Consider the following 23,944-nt stretch of genomic DNA (forward strand, 5'->3'; position numbering starts at 1 on the left):
GTCGTAATGTTTGCACCATTTTAAATTAGCGGTATTATAAAGTTTTATTTATGAAAATGTGCACAATTTCATGTAGATTACAACTAAAAACAACATATGGTTGTAGCTTTTATCAGTTTTGAAATATTTTTATATAAATAACAATAAATAGAAAAAATTCGTCCTTCGGTCAACTTTAACTCAACCGAAATGGTCGAAAACTGCAATTGTAAGTACAACATTTACAGTTTAGTTGCCTTGATCGTTTTACAATGTGTTATATACCAAAATTATTGCAATTTAGTGTACAAAGAAAAAAATTAACTTTTTAGCTTTAACCGTTTTGCTCACAGCGCGATTTGTATACAATTATATATGACAATTTTTTTTCGTGCTGTCATGTATCCCAATATTTATATATGATAATGATATTTTTTTTCATTTCTGATGGTTGCATACTAAACTTCAGGCAATGACAAAAAAAGGAGGCAAAAATGAACTCTCAATCTTGAAAACTAAGCGTGCTGTGATTTAAAAAAAAAAAACCATTTTTCCACTTCGGCGCTCACTCACGAACGCCACCGGCATACGGGAGATGATTTTTAAAATACCACTTCGGCGTTTAGGGGCTAAGAGTCATACAGACTTATCTTTAAAGGGCTGAGTCCTTTAGAAAGGTAGGTTGAGGTGGTTATCCATGTGCACTATGAAATCAGAGGTATCAAAAAACACCATTTCCTTCCATATAAGACAAATCATCAGAAGAGTGCATGCAGGTACCTCTGTGGTTAAAGCTTCGAGTCTGAGTATCAGATTTTGTGAACTGAGAACAGTAACAACTCAGATAGAATTTAAAATGGAATATGGACATTTCCTCAGCTATTCCTCCGCCCCCAGAGGTCCCCACAATGTTTCTGAGGTTTACCTACTGGACCTCACAAATGCTTTCTGTATATTTCTCTGTATAGGACAATCTTTAAAACCTAAAGTTCACCCCTAAAAATTGTGGGTCATCTTATACTACCATTTTAAAAATCAAATCTTGAATTCTTGGTGATGTTTGTAAGAAGGCTAGCCTAGGCCTTGATGCGATAACCACTGACATATATGAAAAGATTCACATTATGATATAAATTGAGACTAAAGATAGTAGTAAAACCATTATTACCTTGTATAAGATTGGCATATTTGAGAAATAATTCCATATCAATGAAATCAGCTTTTATGTATGTGAGCCCAGTTGAGAAAATGTAAACAACGAGTTATGGTTGCGCTCACAGCAACCTTTATCTTTCAGTAAACTTTCAGAAATTTTATGAGTGTGATTACTGTAGTAGTGATATTTAGGATAACGTAATGTTCATTTTTCATTAAAAATTAATTATTATTTAGGTAGTTAACCCCTTCTTTACCGGGTGGGTGAGCAGAATGTAAACATTGCGTTCGCTGCCGAACTGAATCTCTCGGTAGTGACTCCAGTTTGGAGGGGTGCCGATCGTAAAAATATTTGCCAAAAATACAATAATCAAGACAGGCTAATGAAATTATCAGGTATTATTAGCACTATAATAACGCATATTCTCTGTTAGTTTTATCATCCTACAGGGAAAATAAATGATTTTATGAAAAAAAATGTGAAAAACTGTGTCCATTGTACAAGGGACACTGGTGGTCGGTGAGAAAACTACGGTCTTGAATAGAAATTCGGTCTTACAGAATGTTGGTATATCGCACCTGGAACATGCACATAAAGTATTATCAAAATAGAACAGTAAATAAGCACGTAATAACAACAACAAAAAAAAAAAGAGCAAAAACTAAAGCGAAAGCCCTGCCAATAAATATGGAAATCGCAAATTTTATAGTAATCTTTCAAAAATTGGTCGATGTCATTTTCTATGTTTTCTAAGATTAGTTTCATCACAGAAAACAACTTTAGGGGCATCAGGGGTATCTAAACTAATTTTTCAAGTTTCTTGTCCTCAGAAAAAATTGCTTTTTCGCTTTTTCTCTGGTTTGGTTTTTTATATATAAAGTTACTATAAGGCTTTATTTCTACCTTCATTTATCTGGTGTTCATATCTTTTATTTGTAAAATGTAATAAGTGAATAAATAAATACAGTAAATGATGATACAACTGGTTTTTTACTTGGGTAGAAGTTATTACATGTTTACGCTTGTCTGGTTTTGTGATTTTTTGTTGAGACGCAGTTCATCTGTCACCTACACACTACTATAAGCAGTAATAATATTTTTTGGGGTTCATCATACGTCTGGCATCGTGTCATACTGTTTATTTTGCTCCAAACTCTTCAAACCGAAATTACAGAATGATTGGAAGTCCCTATCTGAAAAGAGGAGTTTTGGTGGTACTATGCGTACCACCTTTATGCACCCGGTGCGGTGTAGTAGACTTGAATGGTGGTACCCACCTACCTCCAAACAAACTTTCGGTAATGAAGAGGTTAATAGGACGTCTCCTCCGATGAATAGCATACTGATTGTATGTTATCACAAGGGATCACCTCATAAGACATCTCTGTTAGAGATGCATGTTTCCTGGGCTCAAGGACTTCTCCCGTTTACAGTGCAATATCTTTGACAATGCACGAGTTGACAGTTGGATATCAGGATGTATCTGTGCTGAACATTTTTTCATAGGACATCTTGGGTTATCCTATTATCTCTTCGGTCTACTTTGAAAAGACCTATGTTAGACCTCTTCTCTTCAACAGGAAGCTAGAGGTCTTTTATTCATTGTAGAAGATAACTCCTTTCTTCCTTCTGGGAATTCTCTGGGAAGCTGAACGATGGAGTGCCTACACCTATCTTCCTCGAATTTTTTAAAGTCCAAGAAAGTTGTGCTCAACTCTGATGTGGACCTGGTTATCCTGTATGCTCCATGTCCCAAAGGCCAGGTGCTCTTTGAGATGAGCACCCCAACCTTTGGAGGAGGATCACAAGTACAGGAACAGTTCAGAGGTGGGGGTAATTTAAGGGCTATGACCTTTGTCAAGCTCCAGTCTTTGGTTAACCCTACTCAGCTTGGGGTTAACCCAAGCTGAGTAGTCGAGAGAGATTCCTCCCTAGCACAACCTTCTTCACCAGTTTCTTGTGGAGATATACCTCCAATCGCTAGGATCTTTATCTCTTCATGTATAGAGTCAATCCAGTATCTCTTACGAGAGATCTTTCCTGCGAAACAGCAACTTGCATGGAAGTCTATTACTTCTGAGGATCTTTGTCAGCCGTATGCAAGGTGAGACATCTGCTGCTGTGTTTAGTGACATCAAAATGGTTCGAACAGAGGAAGTTCCTTCTGTTGATACTGGCAAGGTGCTACAGAAATTACTTGTGTTTAGTTTGTTTGAAGGATGCGAACCTCTCTTCTTTCTCAGAATCCTCGATGTGGTTCAAGAGCTTGGAGCGGGCTTGTTAACCTTGGGAGCTCAGGCATCCTCCTGGGATCTTCCTCTGGTTCTGAGTTTTCTCCATCAGCCTCCTTTGTGGCCATACGTCAATCATCTTCCAAAAAACTGACTTTGTAAGCAGTTTTCCTTCTGACCTAGGCTTCCATGGAAGGGTTGGAAAGCTTCAGGGTCCCACCAAGCACTGCATAGTTATCTGAACGTCTCATCTCCTAGAGGTTTGGTGTTGTAGACTTCATGTTAACACAGGTCAGGTTAAGGAAGAAGTGTCCTAGTAACACCCTTTCGGTTGTCTGTAAGAGTTGTTTTGACAAGCTGACACCTCTTTGTCAAGTTCTCCCACCAATTGGGTGCATGCAGGATTGCATGACACCAGAGGAATATGTTCCTCCCTGACATTTTAAAGTGGTACTTATCTGTTCATAGGTTTTGAATATTGGTTCATGACTGCCTCAAACCACTTTAACTTTCCTCTGCATGAAGAACATTGCCCACAGATCCTTGGACACATTTTCCTAGGGTCTAACGGTGCTGTTCAACAATTGTGACTCATCCAATGCCCCTGGCAGAACAGTTTGTATCTTGCCTAAGATGATTGTGTGGAGTAGGGAATTAAGGAGTTGATTGGCTTCTTTTCTTTCCCTTTTCTCCTTTCTTCATTCCTGTGGGCAGTTTGAAGAATAAATACATCATACACTAGAACTGGCTTGATGCAGGTGAGCGTTGCAGCCATACTGTTGCAACACTTTTCATGTTCCATGCAACATACAAATTTGCTTCTATGCAGCCAAAATTCCCCCCCACCAAGGGGAGTGAGAAGTGGTGGGAAACCCATTTCTCGTAGCCAACATGGTTTGTTGCCTGAACAGATTCATATAGTTCTTTTGGACTTCCATGAATGCAATGAATCTGGTCATGTTTTGTTATATTTTAACCTAGTAGACTGTGTTAGATATCCAAATATCTAACATCTAAAAGACTTAGGTCTTCTGTAGCAATCTGATTTCCAAGAAGAATGATCGGGTCTACCGAACCCCCATTCAGTTCAGGATTCTCATACTTCCCTCCAAGTATGAGTCTATCCTATAGATTGTTAAGACCGGAGGTTTGTTCCATGTATGAACAAATGACAAATTTTTAATCAGTTTGTATTTTTCATAGCTAACAAACCTGAGGTCTTAACATCGACTGACCACCTCCTACGTTTCATCCTGGGTTGGAAGAAAGACTGGTGTGCTCCTGGATTCAAGTGCACTCTCTTGATGTGCTTCCACCCCAACTATGCATCGGATGCCAGATGTCACAGATCCTTTGCATGCAATTACAATATTTTCCAGCTGGCGCTAGAAGATTTATCCTGTTGGTAAGACTACAGGTTTGTTAGCTATGAAAAATACTATTAATTAAGAATTTGTCATTTTTGGGTTACACACAACGGTTTAGAACATTCAGTCATATTAACAATAATTATGTACGATAATTACCGTACATTAGACTAACCTCTTTGCCTCCATCTCTTTATCCCATCTTCTAGTTAAATAAGTTAAAGTAAAAGAGAATGATAAAAGTTACATTAGTAATATTATAGTAGTTGCTTAAGCTTGTATAACCATAAACAACCGAACGAGAAACAGCTGTTTTGCTGTGAGTAACCGAATCAGATGACAACAGCTGTTCTGCTTGCATTTCAGCCATCGAACAAAACTAAATAATTACTGTATTTATATTACAAATGACATTAAGGAGAATAGAACTGATATAGTATTTTAACGTTACAGTACTGTATACCCTTAGTTGCTCTGGAGAAAAGATTGGCAAAGAAATGTACTGTTAAATTTAAGATGCATGTTGTAACTGAAGCTGAGAAAATGATTCAAGCTTCAAATGACTATAAATTATTGTGCATCGGCAACATTGATGAAACTCCTCAAAACTTCGTTATGCCATTAAACTAGGCTGTAAATAAAATTTGAGAGAAAAATATTGTAATCAGAATCGCTGGCCATGAAAGAACACATTCAACTGTTGTTTTATTGTGTATGGCAGATGAGACTGAACTTTCCACCATGGTTATCTTTAAATGGAAATTGATACTAAACAAAAATTCCTGAATGGTATCCTCCATGTTCACGAAAACGTAAACAATGTATATGGCACATGATCACTTATGTTTGTATTTTATAAAACAATGAGAATACTGTACACACAATATGGATCTTTAGAATTATAGCTTCAAAATTAGGTCCTCAAAAGTCACATGAGTATATACTATAACAAAAGGCTAACCTGTTCACAGATGGTTTTGTAATTTAGCAGTCATCTTATGCTACAGATTTGAGAAAAATTTATGAAAATTTGCCATAATTTTTTACCTCATCTTATCTAAAGATCATCTTATACACGGAAATATATGGTAGGTGTTTACTCGACCCAGTAATGGCCCTCGTTTTTGCAGTAACTAGACATGTTTTTTTTTTTTTGTTCTTGAGTCTAATTCCTCTGGAACATAAACATTTTATTCTGAGAACATAACTGCCAGGTTTAGTTTTTTATCCCATTTGAGAAGAGTATAAGTGAATAATTTGTTTATGCTAATTGGAGGATACAAACCACAATCCAACCCATGGCCCCTTGTTAGTGCTCTTTACTTCCCAAACAGTATTTCGGGAGTAATAGAGCCATCCAAGCTAAGTAGCTACTCAAACAAGCTGTTTTTGAAAAGTAAAATACATTTTTTTTTTCTTTTCAAACCCAAGACCTAAACTATCTCTTCTTCTTTGTTATATGATTATTTCATAAATTCACTATTAGCTTATGATTGATATATTCCATTGCTTTAGGATTGGGATGAAATGTAATAATTTTTGGTGAAGTATTTTTATTTGCTAAGTACATGAGAAGTTAGTGTTTGAAGTTAAAGCAGATAAGTTTTCATATTCTTAGTTCATTTTTGTTCTCACTAGCACTTTTTAAATTTTTTTTATATAATTTTTCACAAATATAAATTTAATTGGTAAATACAATACTGTAAATTCTGATGTTGCTCTTTAAGTACGTATATTTGTAGTAAGACCATTTTCATTGTTCTCTCAATAGGTGTATGAAAAAAATAATAAGATGGACATCTAACTTTAGGTTAGATCATGCACCATAGAGATATTCCTTGTTTGTACTCGTTACTTTATAGGTGATAATGTATGATCAAAAACATGTTTGGTGTTCATTGTGCAGACCCTTACCATTTTAGGCCACTCTCAGCAACATCTTTTCAGGTGACCAAATATATTAGATTCATCCAAGTTACAATTAATTACTCTCTCATAGGTCTTAAGGCAGATGTCAAAGAATACTTAGAGAAGCAGATGAGAGGCTCCTTATCCTGGAAGAGAGCTGACTTGGTCCGCATGTCAAACAGGTAAGATTTTATCATCATTATTATTATTGCTACACCCAACCATCCTTATAGGATAGCAGCCCAGTTTGGAAAAAGAAATACTTTACAATAAATTATAAATGTATGTGAGGTAAAGGAAAAACAGTTCATCTATGTCACAAGACTCATGTGAGTCTGCTCAATGGTAAAGCATTTGCAACCATCTCAAAAAATTTCAGTTTTAAACAGTTCAGCTACAGATTAGAAAGGTTATGCCATAATTCAGTCAGTTTTAAAGTTCTGTATCTAATGTATAGCCTTATGAATAACTATTTTATTCCCTTCAGAGCTGCAGCTCTCTCTTTCAAATTTGTGCTTCTAATGATTCTTTTTTCGTTAATAATCTTGGTTTTTCTCGTGATTAAATGACCATCAATATAGTTCACTGCTAGAAAAGGCAAGGTTTTATAACATTTAATATTGAAGGATAAGGTCATTTTCATTACATCCTCGTGTTTTGCAGAAGTATGTTTCTCATGGGATTTTTATTGTATGGGTAATCTTCCTCTTGCTTGACATGAAGGTGGAAAAGATGTGTCTATACAAAATACATGCCCAACACCATGAATGCTTTACGTTTGTTGCACATTTCAGCAGATGAAAGAATTCTTTGCTCTTTTTTACAGATGAGTTTTTCCCTTCGAAGGTTAGTCCCTATTTCATTTGTCTTTTAGTCTCATCCCTTGCATCCACTCATGCATTCCAGTACAGTTCTGCAACTGCAGTTGGGATGCTGTGAGGTTGTAGAAGTTAAACAGTGTGGTGAGATTAATGCTAAAGAAGGTGGCAATAGGAGTTGCTGGATGACTTTCCAGTTTTTTACAGTCACCTGTTTCTGATCTTTGAAGTCAACTGGGTTGCAGACATATCAATTGTGGGGGTTTCTTTGAGCCCACATCGTGCAGGAAGGTAAAAGAATTGAGGAGAGCGCCTGGCTCAAGGAAACACCATGTTTTTGTTGTGAAACTCTAATTTTATTAGAGCAACTTAACTCTTAAGTAAACATAATAACAGGTACATTGTGCAAAGTTAGTTACTAAATTCATACTCATAAATGTGTTGACTTGTAAGTACCAAATAGTAAATTACTTGTACTTCAGTATACACTTCAAGTAAGAAAAACAGGAGGAAACATTTAATAAACAAAAAACAAAACAAAAAACATTGGAACCTAAGTGTATGAAAGAAAATGGCAATGCTATTTCAGGTACATTATAAGAAAACTTCTCTCAAGTAAATATGCTGAAAGCCACCTTTCTAAATTCAACATCCTCCCGGCAATAGGGGACGAAGCCACCTATTAAAGAATACAACTTAGACCTTATCTAAATTATATCTGACAGAAAAATCCCCAATGAAAATTAGTACTGTAGTTTCACAAACTAACAATCACATCAAGTTTTACTTGACTTGTACAACTGCATGATTTACAATGACTTTATAAATCTAACTTAGTAGGGGCTTAATTACTCTACCCGACTTAGACCTACGAATGGGTCTAGTCATCTCTCCCCTTTTAGTTTCGAGCCTTACACTTCTTACAAGTCCATCTTTACCTTTAAACACATCTACAATAACCTCAAGAGGCCACTTCAATCTAGGAATGTTATCTTTTATCAACACAAGGTCACCCTTAGACAAATCACATTTCTTATTGAATGCTTTTACAAGTTGAGGCAAATTAGTTATATAATTGTTACTCCAAAGTTTCCAAAAATGTACTAGCTTCTGGTTTCTTACAACTTCTCTGTCATTCAAGTCCCTGGAAGTCACCTTACATGGCTCTACATTTATTAATGATTTACACTGTGGGGCTCGTCCTAGGATAAAATGTGAGGGAGTGAGATAGTGAATGGAATCAGGTTCATCACTCACATAAGTCAATGGTCTAGAATTAATACATGATTCTATTTCTACTAGTATAGTTTCTAATTCACTCTTACTTACATAGTTCAGATTTAGTGTCTTTCTCAAAGCAAGCTTAGCTGACCTAATGAGTCTCTCCCACCAGCTGCCCCACCAGGGAGCACGAGGGGCTATAAAGTTCCATTTGGGAGCCAAGTGGCTATACATCCTTTGTACCTCATACTTAGCAGCTACAAAAGTCTTTGCATTATCTGAATATATGACACTAGGTAAACCTCTCCTGGCTACAAATCTTCTTATAGCCAGTAAGCAATCAGACAAGGATAAAGATTCTGTAAGCTCTAGGTGTAAGGCTCATACAACACCACAAGTGATCAACAATACATAAAATTTCTTACTAGGACCATCGGCACAAAAGAGAGGGCCTGCATAATCTAAGCCTGTTACATCAAAGGGTGGAGAAGACCTTACTCTTTCTTTGGGTAATGGAGCCACAGGTTGACTGCAAGGTTTTTAATCATGCCAACGGCAACTTAAACATTCCTTCATTACTGTCTTAGCTAATCTCCTCATTCCTATAATCCAAAAGCTATTACGTAGGGATGATATTACAGTATCCACACCTGCATGCTTCAAAAATTCGTGCTGAAATCTGATCAACAACTTAGCAAATTGACCCTTGGGAATTATGACAGGATGTTTAGTGTCATAGTCTAAGTCAGAAAACTAAGACGACCCTTAATTCTTAATAATCTTTTATCATCTAGAAAGGGGTCAAGATTTCTTAACCCTCTTACGCCGATTGGACGTATTAAACGTCGAGTCAAAATGTCTCGCGTATGCCGATTGGACGTATCATACGTCGGCTCAAAAAAGTATTTTTTAAATTTCGCGGAAAAATACTTATAGGCCTACCAGCCGAAAACTTTTGAATCACGCGCCTTGGGGGATGCTGGGAGTTCACGGATCAAGGTGTTGTTTTGTTTACAATCGCTACGCAGGCGCGCAAGCGCGAATTTCTTTCTTATCGCACTAAAAAGTATCAGTGACACATCTCAAAAATTATTTCGTCACTTTGACATAATTTTTGCACCATTTTAAATTATCCTTTACATGACGTATTATATATGAAAATGTGCGCAATTTCATGTAAAATACAACAAAAAAATACTCATGATTGTAGCTTTTATCAGTTTTGAAATATTTTCATATAAATAACGATAAGTGCAAAAATTTCAACCTTCGGTCAACTTTGACTCTACCGAAATGGTCGAGAAACGCAATTGTAAGCTAAAATTCTTATATTATAGTAATATTCAATCATTTGCCTTCATTTTGCAACAAATTGGACGTCTCTAGCACAATATTTCGATTTATGGTGAATTTATGAAAAAACTTTTTCCTTACGTTCGTGCGATAACTCTTCCGATAAATTTTTTCGTGCGATTGTCCTAATGTTTGCACCCTTTTAAATTTGCCGTTACATTAAGTTTTATTTATGGAAATGTGCGAAATTTCATGCACAATACAACAAAAAACAACCCATGGTTGTAGCTTTTATCAGTTTCGAAATATTTTCATATGAATAAAGTTAAGTGCAAAAATTTCAACTTTCGGTCAACTTTGACTACCGAAATGGTCGAAAAACGGAATTGTAAGCTAAAACTCTTATATTCTAGTAATATTCAATCATTTACCTTCATTTTGCAATGACTTGGAAGTCTCTAGCACAATATTTTGATTTATGGTGAATTTATGAAAAAAAAAAAAAAAAAACATTTTCCCTACGTCCGCGCAACTCTTCCGAAAAAATCAGAATTTTTTTTGTGCGATTGTCGAAATGTTTGCACCATTTAAAATTAGCTGTTACATAAAGTTTTATATATGAAAATGTGCGCAATTTCATGTAGAATACAACTAAAAATTATTGAAGGTTGTAGTTTTTCTCTTTTTTTGAAATATTTGCATATAAATCACGATAAATAGAAAAAAAATCACGTTCGGTCAAATTTGACTCTACCAAAATAGTTGAAAAATGCAATTGTAAGCTAAAACTCTTACGGCCTAGTAATATTCCATCATTTTCCTTTATTTTGAAACAAATTTGAAGTCTCTAGAACAATATTGTGATTTATGGTGAATTTTTGAAAAATATATTTACCTTCACTCCGCGTGCCGATTCGCGGCCGCAAGTCTCCGAAATACGTACATCGCATTATCCTAATATTTGCTCTTTTTCATATTAGCCGTTTTATAGAGTTTCATATATCAAAATGTGCGCAAATTCACGAAGAATACAATAAAAAATAAGTGAAGGTTGTAGCTTTTTCCATCTCCGAAATATGTGCATATAAAAAAATATATATATAAAAATTTTGACATTCGGTCAAATTTAACTCGTCCGAAATGGTCGAAATCTGCAATTCTAATCTAAAACTTACAGTATCATAATATTAAATCATTTGTCTTAATTTTGAAACAAATTGGAAGTCTCTAGGACAATATTTAGAATTACGGTGAAATTTTGAAAATAACATTTTTTTACTTCCGCGCGTTACGAATTCGTACATCATTTTGTGATAATATTTTTCCGGTGTTGCTTTTATTGTTTTACTATGTATTATATATCAAAATGATTTCAATTTAGTGTACAATACAACGGAAAAAAAGTAACTCGTTAGCTTTGACCGTTTTTTGCACAGCGTGATTTGAATACAATTATCTATGAATTTTTTTTTTCCGCTACCATATCTCGCATTATTTACATATGATAATGATATTATTTTTCATTTCTGATGATTGCATACTAAACTTCAGGCAATGACAAAAAAATGAGCCAAAAATGAACTCTTAATCTTCAAAACTAAGCGCGCTATGATTTTTTTTAAAAATTATTTTTTCCGCTTCCGCGCTCACTCCAAACCGGCGCCGGCATACGGAGAGGTTTTGATTTTTAGGGCTTCGGCGTAAGAGGGTTAATTTAGACCATTGTTACCTAAAGGTGCCTTTATTTCTACAGAAAACACTTCTCTTTGGAAGCAGTAAATCAACTTCAATTTAGCAAAATCAATCTCTTCAGTAATGAGAGGGCCCTCCACTTTGTTTTGACTATTTTTACAATTTCTGATAAATCTTTAGACACAAGCTGTAACTCTTAACACCTTGCTTAATTTACTGAATCTTATCTAAATCTATCAAAGGGTTTTTCTGGCACGCCTTGTACATTGAGACAGGCAACAGTACTTTTTGTGCTTATTTCTTCTTTATCCTTAACAACTGTGTTACCTTCCCTTCCCTGGGATAGGGAGTCTTTTAATATACTAGGCCCATAGAACCACATAGTACTATCCACAAGATTGTCCGCCAACAGACCCCGTGTTATCATGTCAGCTAGATTGTCCTTACTTCCACAATGTTGCCAGCAACTTGGAGGTGTTAACTCTCTGATTTCCTTTACCCGATTAGCTATAAATATGTCCTTCTTACTAGCATCTCCTTGAATCCATGACAGAGCAATGGTAGAATCTGTCCAACACCTAACTCTTAACACTGTTATCTAGGTTAAGGGCATTCTTCACAAAGTTGACTAATCTTGAACACAAAAGAGATCCCATGAGTTTTAACCTCGGCAATGTAATAGTCTTTATGGGTGCAACTCTTGACTTAGAGGATACTAATGACACCTTATATGAGCTGTTCTCCACAGGTACTCGCAGGTACACACAAGCCCCATAGCCCTTTTCAGAAGCATCATCAAACCCATGTAGCTCCATATGACTAAGCTTCTCCCAGGCTTTTTGTAGAAAATAACATCTATCTATCTGAAAATTCTTATAATGTTGACTACTAAGGAGCCATCTCTGAAACTTAAGCTTCAACTCTGATGGCATTTCTTGATCCCAAGTCAGACCCAGTTTCCAGAGTTCCTGAAAAAGTATCTTGCCATACATACCATATGGACTAATTAATCCTAAAGGGTAAAAAATCTTAGCTATCACACTAAAGATGCTTTGCTTAGTAGAGACTACTTCTACAATAGAATCTGAGTTTATGCCATCAAAGGAGAAACTGTCCTGTGAGTTACACCACTTAAGGCCTAATACAGTATTACGTTCCATCAGAATTTATAAAGGGTACCTTGTCACATAACTGAGAAGTAATCAGCAAACTATTTGACACAAGCTTTGTAAGGTCCATACTAGCATCAGCAAAAATGCTACGGGCTTCACAAAATTTATCAGCTGCTTCTATAGCAAAATCCGCACTACTCAACCAATTGTCTGTATACATGTTAGCCTACAAATCTTGCACTACACTAGTGGTAGGATACTTATCCAAATGATGTTTGATAGTGGCATTTAACAGAAATGGGCTCGCTGTGTTACCAAAGGGTACACGTGTGAATCTCATATGCCGTATTGTACCATCGTCTCTTGGCCACAAAAATCTATGAACATCTCTGTCTTTCTCTTGTACACTAATTTGCAGAAATGCCTTTCTTATATCAGCTGTAACACCAATGGGCCAATGACAAAAGCGAATGAGCATCTCAACCAAGTCAGGGTTGAGTGATGAGCCTGAGGACAAAGTCATTCAATGATACACCATTGTAACAAGAGGCAGAGGCATCAAACACAGGATTCACACCTGAAATTTCCTGCCTTTGTACCTCTTCTATCATGTGATCAGACTCATAACTATCAAACACTTTGTGATGCTCTTTCTTAAGCTCCTTATCTTGTCCTAACTTAACCATTAGCTTACTTAACCTTTTATGGGCTATGACTTCATTATTCATAAGTTTTTCTTTAGCAGATTCATCCTTCCATGGCAGTGCAACCTCATAGCGACCATTCACAAACTTCACAGTACTCTAAAATTCTTTAAAAACTTTAGTCTCACTATAACTTTCAGCAAGTTCCCTAGGCTTAACCCCTACAGTTTCCAGATCCCAAAACTTACACAAATCTGAATCTGAAACAGAGGAGATACACAATAATTGTGGTACAGAATACGTACAAGTGCGAGTGGTTTCATACAGTCTGCCACTCAAGACATAACCTAAGACAGACTTCATGGCTACAACGTGGTTAATTTGGAAGGCATCTACAGGAGAAATCAGTGCCCAGTAGAAATCTAGACCAATCAGTATATCAATCTCAATGGGAGAATCATGGTGGTAATCATCAGCTAATGCAACATGAGAAAAAGAGTTAAGCACTGAATCTGGTACAACAGGCCTAACCAAGGACTGACATATTCTGGGAATCTCTGCAGCAATGATAGGTACCAATTTCTTGTCAGAGTCCCACAACTTTAACTCATAAGCATTTCTGTGTCCATTTTTTCCACTACTATGACCCCCAAAACTAGAGTATGGCATAGGTGCACTAGTGATCCACTGTGGTTTACACTTCTTCACAAATTTGTCACTAACATATGATCTGTCTGCACCATTATCAAACATTACCTGAGCAGTGACAACAGTACCATCACTACCACTCACTTGAACTTTGGCTGTCTGTAAAATGGTACAGTTACCACCTTGCCCTGTCAGAAGTGCCACATCACCAGGCTTGTCACTGCCAACAGCACCTACCTTTGCTTCACTTTCTTCCTTCTTTAGGTTAATTTCCAGCCTAACACCACACATTAAGGTAGAGTGGGCACCGTTACACTTCGTACACCTTGTACGAGCTTTATACTCTCTTGACATGTGTCCACTCTTCAAACACTTGAAACATAGGCCTAAACTTCTTATTTTTTCACCTCACTCTTTTCCACTCAATTCTAGTACACCAAAACAGTTTTCTGATTTGTGTTTCTTGCCACAGAAACTGCACAGTGTTTTCTTGCATGGACAAAGTATGAAGGGCTGTGGCTGAGTACACCTTGTCTTTAGAACTCTTACTTTCAATTTTCTTTTCTTCACTACTCTTTCCCTTAAAGGCTTCAGACCATTCTAATCTTGAAATTTCCCTGTCTAAGAATGTCAATAACCAATCTAAATCACTCTCATGTCCATCACGATGATAGGTGTAAGAAACACTTCACACTGTTTTCCAGTGACGCCTAGCGCCTCCAAACTGTGGATGTGTATTAGAATGTCATCTCGTAATTTCCACAGCTGTGCTACACCCTTTGGTCCGCTGACATTAATGTTGACCTGACCATTTAACAATGCCTGGAGATGAGCAAAAATAATCCTTTCTGGCTTGTAGTAGCGTTCCTTCAGTAAATTGCAAGCAACCGGGTAATTAGCACTGGTATGGGCTAGTCCCTTCACTACATTCTTGGCATCTCCCTCCAACAAAGACAGCAAATAGGTGAACTTACTGATCACTGGAAGGTCTGTTGCATCGATGTGGGAAGTATATTGATCCCAGAAGGACTCCCATTGGGTCACTTCGCCACTAAACTTTGGCGGTTCCAGCTTGGGTAACTTGACGTTGGTGACATCTGATTCTTGAGATGAAGACTGTCCACTTATACTGCCAGCTTTAGAACCAGGACCCGCTGCTGCTGCTAACTTCCTTATCTGGTCTTCAGGTTGTATCCTAGGCTGCACACTTTTTGTTCTAAACTCATGGGCTTCACCCAAAAGTTGTTCTAGTTCTTCTTCAGCTACATCAATTTCTATTGCTTCTTGGACTTCATCCAACTTAGTTAGTCTTTGGTCGTATTCCTTGATGGCGTACTCAAATTGACTAATGGTTGTGGTGGAGGACTCCAGAAGGTCACTCAGAGCCTTGGAAGCTCTCGTCACCCACCCTCGACCTGTCATCCTTGTCCTCTTTAACTTCTCCATTATCTTCACGGCACAACTTAATTATCTTCTTAGAGGGAGTGTTCACGGTGTCTGGGCACCAAAATGTGGGGGTTTCTTTAAGCCCACATCGTGCAGGAAGGTAAAAGAATTGAGGAGAGCGCCTGGCTCAAGGAAACACCATGTTTTTGTTGTGAAACTCTTAATTTTATTAGAACAACTTAACTCTTTAAGTAAACATAATAACAGTTACATCGTGCAAAATTAGTTGTTAAATTCATACTCATAAATGTGTTGACTTGTAAATACCAAATACTAAATTACTTGTACTTCAATATACACTTCAAGTAAGAAAACCAGGAGGAAACATTTAATAAACAAAAAACAAAAACAAAAAAACATTGGAACCTAAGTGTATGAAAGAAAATGGCAGTGCTATTTCAGGTACATTATAAGAAAACTTCTCTCAAATAAATATACAGAAAACCACCTTTCTAAATTTAACAATCATAAACCTCATTCCATTGAATGAGTCTCAAGAAATCTCCTTTCAGGATGGTAACTTTGCCCTTTGTTAATTATTCCATCAAAAAAGACTTCCATGCTCCATTTGGATCTTAGGAATATGTATTTCCATGACCAAATCACTTTATTTCAAGAAAATACCTTCACTGTATCTGCACATGTCAGTTTCTTCAGTTAAAAGGTTCTTCTCACCAGAGACAGTATAGGCATCATGGCCAGTGGAACTGCATTAACATCCTTACCTCTCACATCAGAGCAGTCTTGGCATTTGTTGCCAGACTCGTCATCTGTGGTCAGCAGCTTCTCAACTGGATGGTTATTTTGTCTCACCATGGATGGCATCCTTAAAAATCTTAGGGTATACACCATAAATTTATATTTTTATTACATTAGCACTTTCCCTAAATCCATATGTAAACATATGATTGAGAAAATAAAAGATGATGATGAATCCAGAATATGCATTATCAGTTACAACAATCGTAATTTGGCTTAAGTGGGGATGGAGGGGTGGGGGGGCAGATGGAAGCTTGATTTCCACATTGTTGAGCACAAAAGAGCCAGTAACAATGATAATAGAAATAATGCAGTAAGTTTGCATAAATTTTTTATAACAATTATGCTCAGAATTTGTTACTGATTTTATTTCTCATGTTTTTATATTGTGTGAGGTGTAATTATAATTTTACAAAATATAATAAAATTATTTATTAGAAAAAACATAACATGGTAATATTCATGATTGCCTTATAAAAGAAGCCTCACAAGGGGTTGTAAATAGTAATTTTCAACTTCTTGTGGAAGTTAGGAAAAAAATTTTAGAATTTTTTTTTCTTACACCATGTGCATTTACATCTCTTCCTCTGTCTTTTTTCTTAAATTGGCCAACCCCTAAATTTCCCTGGCCTGGGATGCAGCATATTGCTTTTTTACCCCATACATTGAGGGTTAAGAAACTTTTTAAAAGATTGAAGTTCCATTAACGAAATGTATTATAATTAGCTGCCAGAGTAATAAAATATAAGCATGTGAAGTCTGTAATTGCATATTTTGCAAGCGCATCAGGCAGTGGCGGACATAGCTACAGTGTCACGGCTAGATATTTTACCCTAATATATATGTAGTAACTTTTATAAAAATGTGGAATTTCATTTGCCTAATCCATGACGAGGGTCTGCACGTTAGTTCTACAAATTTTAATGCCAGATTTGATGAACTTGTAGGTGAACCTTGGCCTGGTGGGAATGGATGTTTAGTTCCAAACAACCTAGAGAGAGAGAAAAAAAAAAAAAGTCCCACCTTTTTCAGAACACTTATTGATGTCATATTTCATCATCATTGATACAGTCTTCCTCTTCTTAGTGGCACCGCCATCGGACACAGTATTCTGACGCTTTGGAGCCATGATGAATTCACAAAGCAAATGCTAAGGCGACAAACAAAGTATCAAGCAGCGAGTCACCCTCTCTCAATGAAAGAGAACACGTGAGTGATGTTATGATGCTGTCTGATGCTGTGGGGTGTTTGGTATCCCTACACCGGGTGCATGTGTGAATATTCCAGGCAGTACCGCTCAGAAAGTAGTTCCCCTCTACTGTCAGGCTGGGTATTACGGTGCCTAAGATGTTGTTGATCGGACAGTGACGCCAATAACCGAACAATGATGCCATTAACTAGAACACCGTGTTGTAAACCCCATTATGAAGTGGTAACATATATCACGGCGCTTACAGTGCCAGTAACCGGATATTATGCCATCAAAAGACTTATTTTTCATGAATATGTTTGACAAGCACTGTAAAACTGAAATGTAGTTAATCGAGTCTGCCGATAACCGTTACTGTCTGTACTAATATTTTAATCTAATTTCATTTCTTTTGGTGATGCAGATAGTAGTATTGTAAAGTTGAAGGGTTTTAATAGTATTTCAACAGTACAAGCAGTCCCCGGTTAATGGGAGTTTGGTTATTGGCCAAGCGCTGATAACTGAAAACCGCCGTTAACCGAATAAATGGCATTTACGACGCCAAAAGTGCCCAATGATCCGCTTAATGGTGCCATTAACCAGTTAACAGTACCGTTAAGCAGTTTATTGGCACTGATAAACTGCCTACTGGCATGGAAAATCTGGTTAACATCGTCGTTAGTCAAGCACCGTGAAACTGAAACTCTGTTAACCATGCCGTTGTTGACCGTGGACTCCCTATACCAAGACTTTACTCACTGGAAAAGGGTGTTATTTTATCTTCATCTTTAAATTACATGACTGTTCTCCATAGTTTTCGATAACGATAAATGTATGAGGAAATTTTTTTATATTTAAAAATTTATTAACCCTTTAACGCCGATTGACGTATTAAACGTCAATATAAATAGTCTGTTGGGTGCCACTTGGACGTATGGTATGTCGATATAAAAAAAGTTTTGTTAAAAATTCGCGGAAAAATAGTTATAGGCCTACTAGGCGAAAACATTGGAATCACGCGCTTTGGGAGATGCTGGGAGCTCACGGGTCAAGGCGTTGTTTTGTTTACAATCGTTACCCAGGCGCACAAGCACGAATTTCTTTCTTCTCGCACTAAAAAGCATCACCTACACATCTCAGAAATTATTTTGTCACTGACATAATTTTTGCACCATTTTATATTAGCCGTTACATGGAGTATTATATATAAAAATGTGCGCAATTTCATGTAAGAATACAACAAAACACAACTCATGGTTGTAGCTTTTATCAGTTTTGAAATATTTTCATATAAAAAACGATAAGTGCCAAAATTTCAACCTTCGGTCAACTTTGACTCTACCGAAATGGTAAAAAAATGCAATTGTAAGCTAAAACTTATATTCTAGTAATATTCAATCATTTACCTTCATTTTGCAACAAATTGGAAGTCTCTAGCGCAATATTTTGATTTATGGTGAATTTATGAAAAAACCTTTTCCTTACGTCCGCACGGTAACTAACGAAAAAATCATAAATTTTTTTGTCCAATTGTCGTAATGTTTGCACCATTTTAAATTAGCCGTTACATAAAGTTTCATATATGGAAATGTGTGCAATTTTATGTAGAATACAACTGAAAACAACCCATGGTTGTAGCTTTTATCAGCTTTGAAATATTTTCATATAAATAACGATAAGTGCCAAAATATCAACCTTCGGTCAACTTTGACGTGACCGAAATGGTAAAAAAACGCAATTGTAAGCTAAAACTCTTACAGTCTAGTAATATTCAATCACTTACCTTTATTTTGCAACAAATTGGAAGTCTCTAGCACAATATTTCGATTTATGGTGAATTTATGAAAAAAACAAAATTTTCCTTATGTCCGCGCGGTAACTCTACCGAAGAAAATCAGACATTTTTTCGTCCAATTGTCGTAATGTTTGCACCATTTTAAATTAGCTGTTACATTAAGTTTTATATATGAAAATGTGCGCAATTTCATGTAGAATACAATTAAAAAAAAAGTCATGGTTGTAGCTTTTATCAGTTTTGAAATATTTTCATATAAATAACGATGTGCCAAAATTTCAACCTTCGGTCAACTTTGACTCGACCGAAATGGTAAAAAAATGCAATTGTAAGCTAAAACTATTACATTCTAGTAATATTCAATCATTTACCTTTATTTTGCAACAAATTGGAAGTCTCTAACACAATATTTCGATTTATGGTGAATTTATGAAATAAACTTTTTCCTTACGTCCGTGCAGTAACTCTTCCGAAAAAATCATAAATTTTTTCGTCCAATTGTCCTAATGTTTGCACCATTTTAAATTAGCTGTTACATAATGTTTTTATATATGAAAATGTGCGCAATTTCATGTAGAATACAACAAAAACAACCCGTGGTTGTAGCTTTTATCAGTTTTGAAATATTTTCATATAAATAACGATAAATAGAAAAAATTCGTCCTTCGGTCACCTTTAACTCGACTGTAATGGTCAAAAACTGCAATTGTAAGGTACAACACTTACAGTCTAGTAATATTCAATCAATTACCTTCATTTTGCAACAAACAGGAAGTCTTTAGCACAATATTTCTATTTATGGGGAATTTTTTAAAACAGCTTTTTTTTACGTCTGCGCATTACGAATTCATGCATCGTTTTGTGATAATATTTTCTCTGTGTTGCCTTGATCGTTTTACAATGTGTTATATACCAAAATGATTACAATTTAGTGTACAATACAACAACAAAATTAACTTTTTAGCTTTAACCGTTTTGCTCACAGCGCAATTTGTATACAATTATATATGAATTTTTTTTTTTTGCGCTGTCATATTTCCCAATATTTATATATTATAATGATATTCTTTTTCATTTCTGATGGTTGCATACTAGACTTTCAGGCAATGACAAAAAAAGGAGCCAAAAATTAACTCTTAATTTTGAAAACTAAGCGTGCTGTGATTTAAAAAAAAAAACATTTTTTCCGCTTCGGCGCTCACTCACGAACGCTGCCGGCATACGGGAGACAATTTTTAAAATACCGCTTCAGCGTTTAAGGGTTAATAAAAGAATAAGTGCTTATTACTTATGTGCAAATATGATTAGTTTATTGGAATGCTCTTCAAATAATTTTGCTCATTTTTCAGGTTTAAGGAAAAAAGTGTAAGGGACCCTGCACGCCGTAAGATATCTGTCAGGGGTAGTATTCGCAAGTCTAGAACAGTGTTGACTGAAGATGAAAGAGGTTAGTTATCTTTTTATTAGGTAAATATAAGATAATTTTAAACATTTCTGTTATGAATTAGGTATCCTTCATAAGTACTTTTTAGTCTAATTAGTAGTGCATTGCCATTATGAGGAAATTTAGTAACAGCATGGCCCAGTTATATTTTCTCGAAATATTCCAGCCCAAATTAAAATAAGGTTCAGGTGTCCCAGATTAATCAGTGAAGAATGGGTTCCATGGTTAATGATAAATGGGATATTACCAAACAGTTTGTCAGCATGCTCAGTGAATGATGTAGAATTCAGTTACTACTTCCCAAAGGTATAACAATAGTACATACTGTAATAAAAAGAAGCAAAGGATTAAGCCAGAATAGAATTGTTGTTGACCCTTAGCAGTTTGTTCTTAGTTTGTGGTTAAGGTTTTGAGGTTTTTGTATTCCCTTATGGTGTTTAAGAACCTTAAATCTACTTATTATACCTTGAACAGTTTTTAAGTTATGTATTTTATATTAAGAAAACCATTTGGGCAATCTTTTGTGAGTTAAGATATTTGATAATGAAAAATTAAGAATAAGTGGAAGAGAAGTATGAGATTTAGGAATCGGCAAAGAAAGTGGACAAAAATTTTAGAATAATGTGATTGCATCTACTAGCACACTTTGCATCTTGCTATACTTAGAAAATATGTCACTAGACATGATTGCACTGAAACAGTAGAGTCAAATGAAATACACACCTTTACATAGCATGCTTAATATGATTGTTCCCTGTATATGTAGGTATGTATATAGTACATTATAGATGTATGCACAGGCAGTTAGCTGTCATAATGTAAGTTTAGTGTCTTTTCCTCATTTGTTAATTGTTAAACTTTTCATGTACAGTATTGTGTTTCACTTCTGCCATGTCATGTTTTATTATGATTTAAAAGGATGTTTTTCAAAAATTATATTCAATTTTATTGCTTCATATGAAGCTAGCTTAGCTTAGTTTACTTCATAGTACAATGGAACGAAAGGACTTTTTTTTTCTGTTTACTGTTTTACATCTTCCCACATAGTTTTCTGAAGCTACCTCCCATAATAGCACCAAATTTCTTGCATTGGAGGTTTTTTCTATTTGATTTGAATAAGTTTTGAGTATATTCTTTGGTACAATAAGGCAGTAATTGTTGCACTTTATATAAAATGAAAAATTACTATTTCTGTTGGAAAACTAATATTAGTGTTTTGATGGCAGTAATTGCTTAGTATTATTATTATTATTATTATTATTATTATTATTATTATTATTATTATTATTATTATTATTATTATTATATATCCATACAATCTTTACATTTTTTTTGCTCTACTGTTCACTATGGTATATCGTTGGTATAAAAAGATTTGAGCCTTCCTTTCATGTTAGTATCCCTTCATAAAGGGATTCTTCTTTCTGAATTTGTCACTACTGTAATTGCATTGTTTCTCTTAATCTTATAAATATTCTTAATTATGCAGATAAAATGTCTTGAATGATTTTATACTTAATGTGACCATGATAACCAGGAATTTCGGTGACAATCTGTTTCTTCAAAAACATTGTTGTCCATTTTTTCCTATTTGGGTTAGATGGTAAATGAGTTATCCCCACTCATCTTTGAATGTGCTCTTCTGCCAGAATTTCTATCAGGCTTAGGTCTTCATGAATTTTTTTTATCCTCTTGCATGTCTTTGGCCAACTTCCTTATCTATTGTTTTCCTTTTTATCACATGTCCATCCTATCTCAGTCATTGCAACTTGACTTTTTTCCTGCCTCATAATATAATATCTCTTTTAACCAATTCAGTATTTTATTATTATTATTATTATTTGAAGGTAGGAGAACCCTCTCTCAAACATGTTTTGTTAAAGAGGATGGCAGCATCAATTCTTATTATTTTCTTCTCATCAGGGCTGATATTTGTTAATAGCTGGTCAATGTTCATATTCTGGTTAAAGGAAATATCTTCTAAAACTATTAATTTATTCATATGATAACTATAAGTGGCGTATGGTCGCCATAAAGTTTACAAATTGTAGTCTGGAAATCAGGATTTGTTCTCATTGTCTAAGGGCGTAGCGGAATTCCAACGTTTCCAGCCATATCTTTGGTTTATTTTCAAGGAAGGGTGGGCTTGAACTGATTGGAATAGGGTTGTTCGACAGTATTTATAGTGTGCCGTGTGCTCTGTCTTGTGAGAGTTGAGTTGTCATTAGCTAAACAGGGAATTAACTCCCTGAGTCAAGCTGTCTCCCAGAGGTGAATGCTCGCACTGGTCTTCGCGTCCGGATGCTGGCGACTGGGAGGGTAGTATTGGGAAGGTCATTACCAGTGGATGGGGCCATCACCTGATTGGTCTGCTTGATCGGCTCTGGGGTGCTGGCGGGTGGCACCCTATGCGCCACCGTCACCGTTGGGAGGAGTGAAGTGTCTTGTGTGGTGTTGAGGCTGGGTGGGTCTCTCCTTTCTGATGTGTAGGGCCTCCAGGAGGTGGAGGGGGCGGTGGTCTGCCGCCTTATCAGTAATTCCAATACAGTGGTCCCCCTGTAATCGTGGGGGATGTGAACCAGACACACACACACACCCGCGAATGGGTAGAATCCGTGAATACTGTTGGAACCCCTAGAAAAACCTGCTAAAATTGTTATACTTGGTTTTTTTAATATTTTTATCACAAAAAGTGCATTTTATGATGAAATTTATAAAAAAAAAAAATAAAACAGGAACTTCTGAATGTTCCTCATAGCAAAATACCGTGGATAGACGAATTTCCCGCGAATAACGGATAAACATGGTCCAGAGAGAAATCTGCAAATCTGTGAGTCCGCGAATCCAGAGAACGCGAATATGGGGGTCCACTGTATTAGGAATTATGTCCTTTTGGGTTATCCTGATATTGTAGGTGTTTTTAGCATGATTATGGATGGCGCCTTCCTGATGGTGGCAGGATATCCTCTTGGAAAATTGCATAGTTGTAGGCGCCTGGGTATTTCCGGACAGGGCGAATGCCCCGTCGCCTACATTGGTATAGCAACTATGCAATTTTCCAAGAGGATATCCTGCCACGCTCAGGAAGGTGCCATCCATAATCATGCTAAAAACACCCACAATATCAGGACAACCCGAAAGGACATAATTCCTAATATTGGAATTATTGATAAGGTGGCAGACTACCGCCACCTCCACCTCCTGGAGGCCCTGCACATCGGAAAGGAGAGACCCAACCTCAG

At 36.1% G+C, this 23,944-nt stretch overlaps 1 protein-coding gene across 8 annotated transcripts in view; it reads left to right on the top strand.

Moving 5' to 3' along the window:
- LOC135226965 (probable phosphorylase b kinase regulatory subunit alpha) overlaps positions 1–23,944 on the top strand; it is a 349,374-nt gene that overhangs the window by 156,104 nt on the left and 169,326 nt on the right. For 6 of the 8 annotated variants that reach the window (XM_064266663.1, XM_064266662.1, XM_064266664.1 and 3 more), the window contains exons 14-16: positions 6,733–6,823; positions 17,361–17,483; positions 20,608–20,705. In XM_064266663.1, coding sequence (XP_064122733.1) covers positions 6,733–6,823; positions 17,361–17,483; positions 20,608–20,705 — 312 coding nt within the window. The remainder of the gene's footprint in view (positions 1–6,732; positions 6,824–17,360; positions 17,484–20,607; positions 20,706–23,944) is intronic. The other 2 variants (XM_064266668.1, XM_064266669.1) reach the window with 1 other exon arrangement.

Source organism: Macrobrachium nipponense, chromosome 15 (assembly GCF_015104395.2).
Source record: "Macrobrachium nipponense isolate FS-2020 chromosome 15, ASM1510439v2, whole genome shotgun sequence".
NCBI classification, from domain to species: Eukaryota; Metazoa; Arthropoda; class Malacostraca; order Decapoda; family Palaemonidae; genus Macrobrachium; species Macrobrachium nipponense.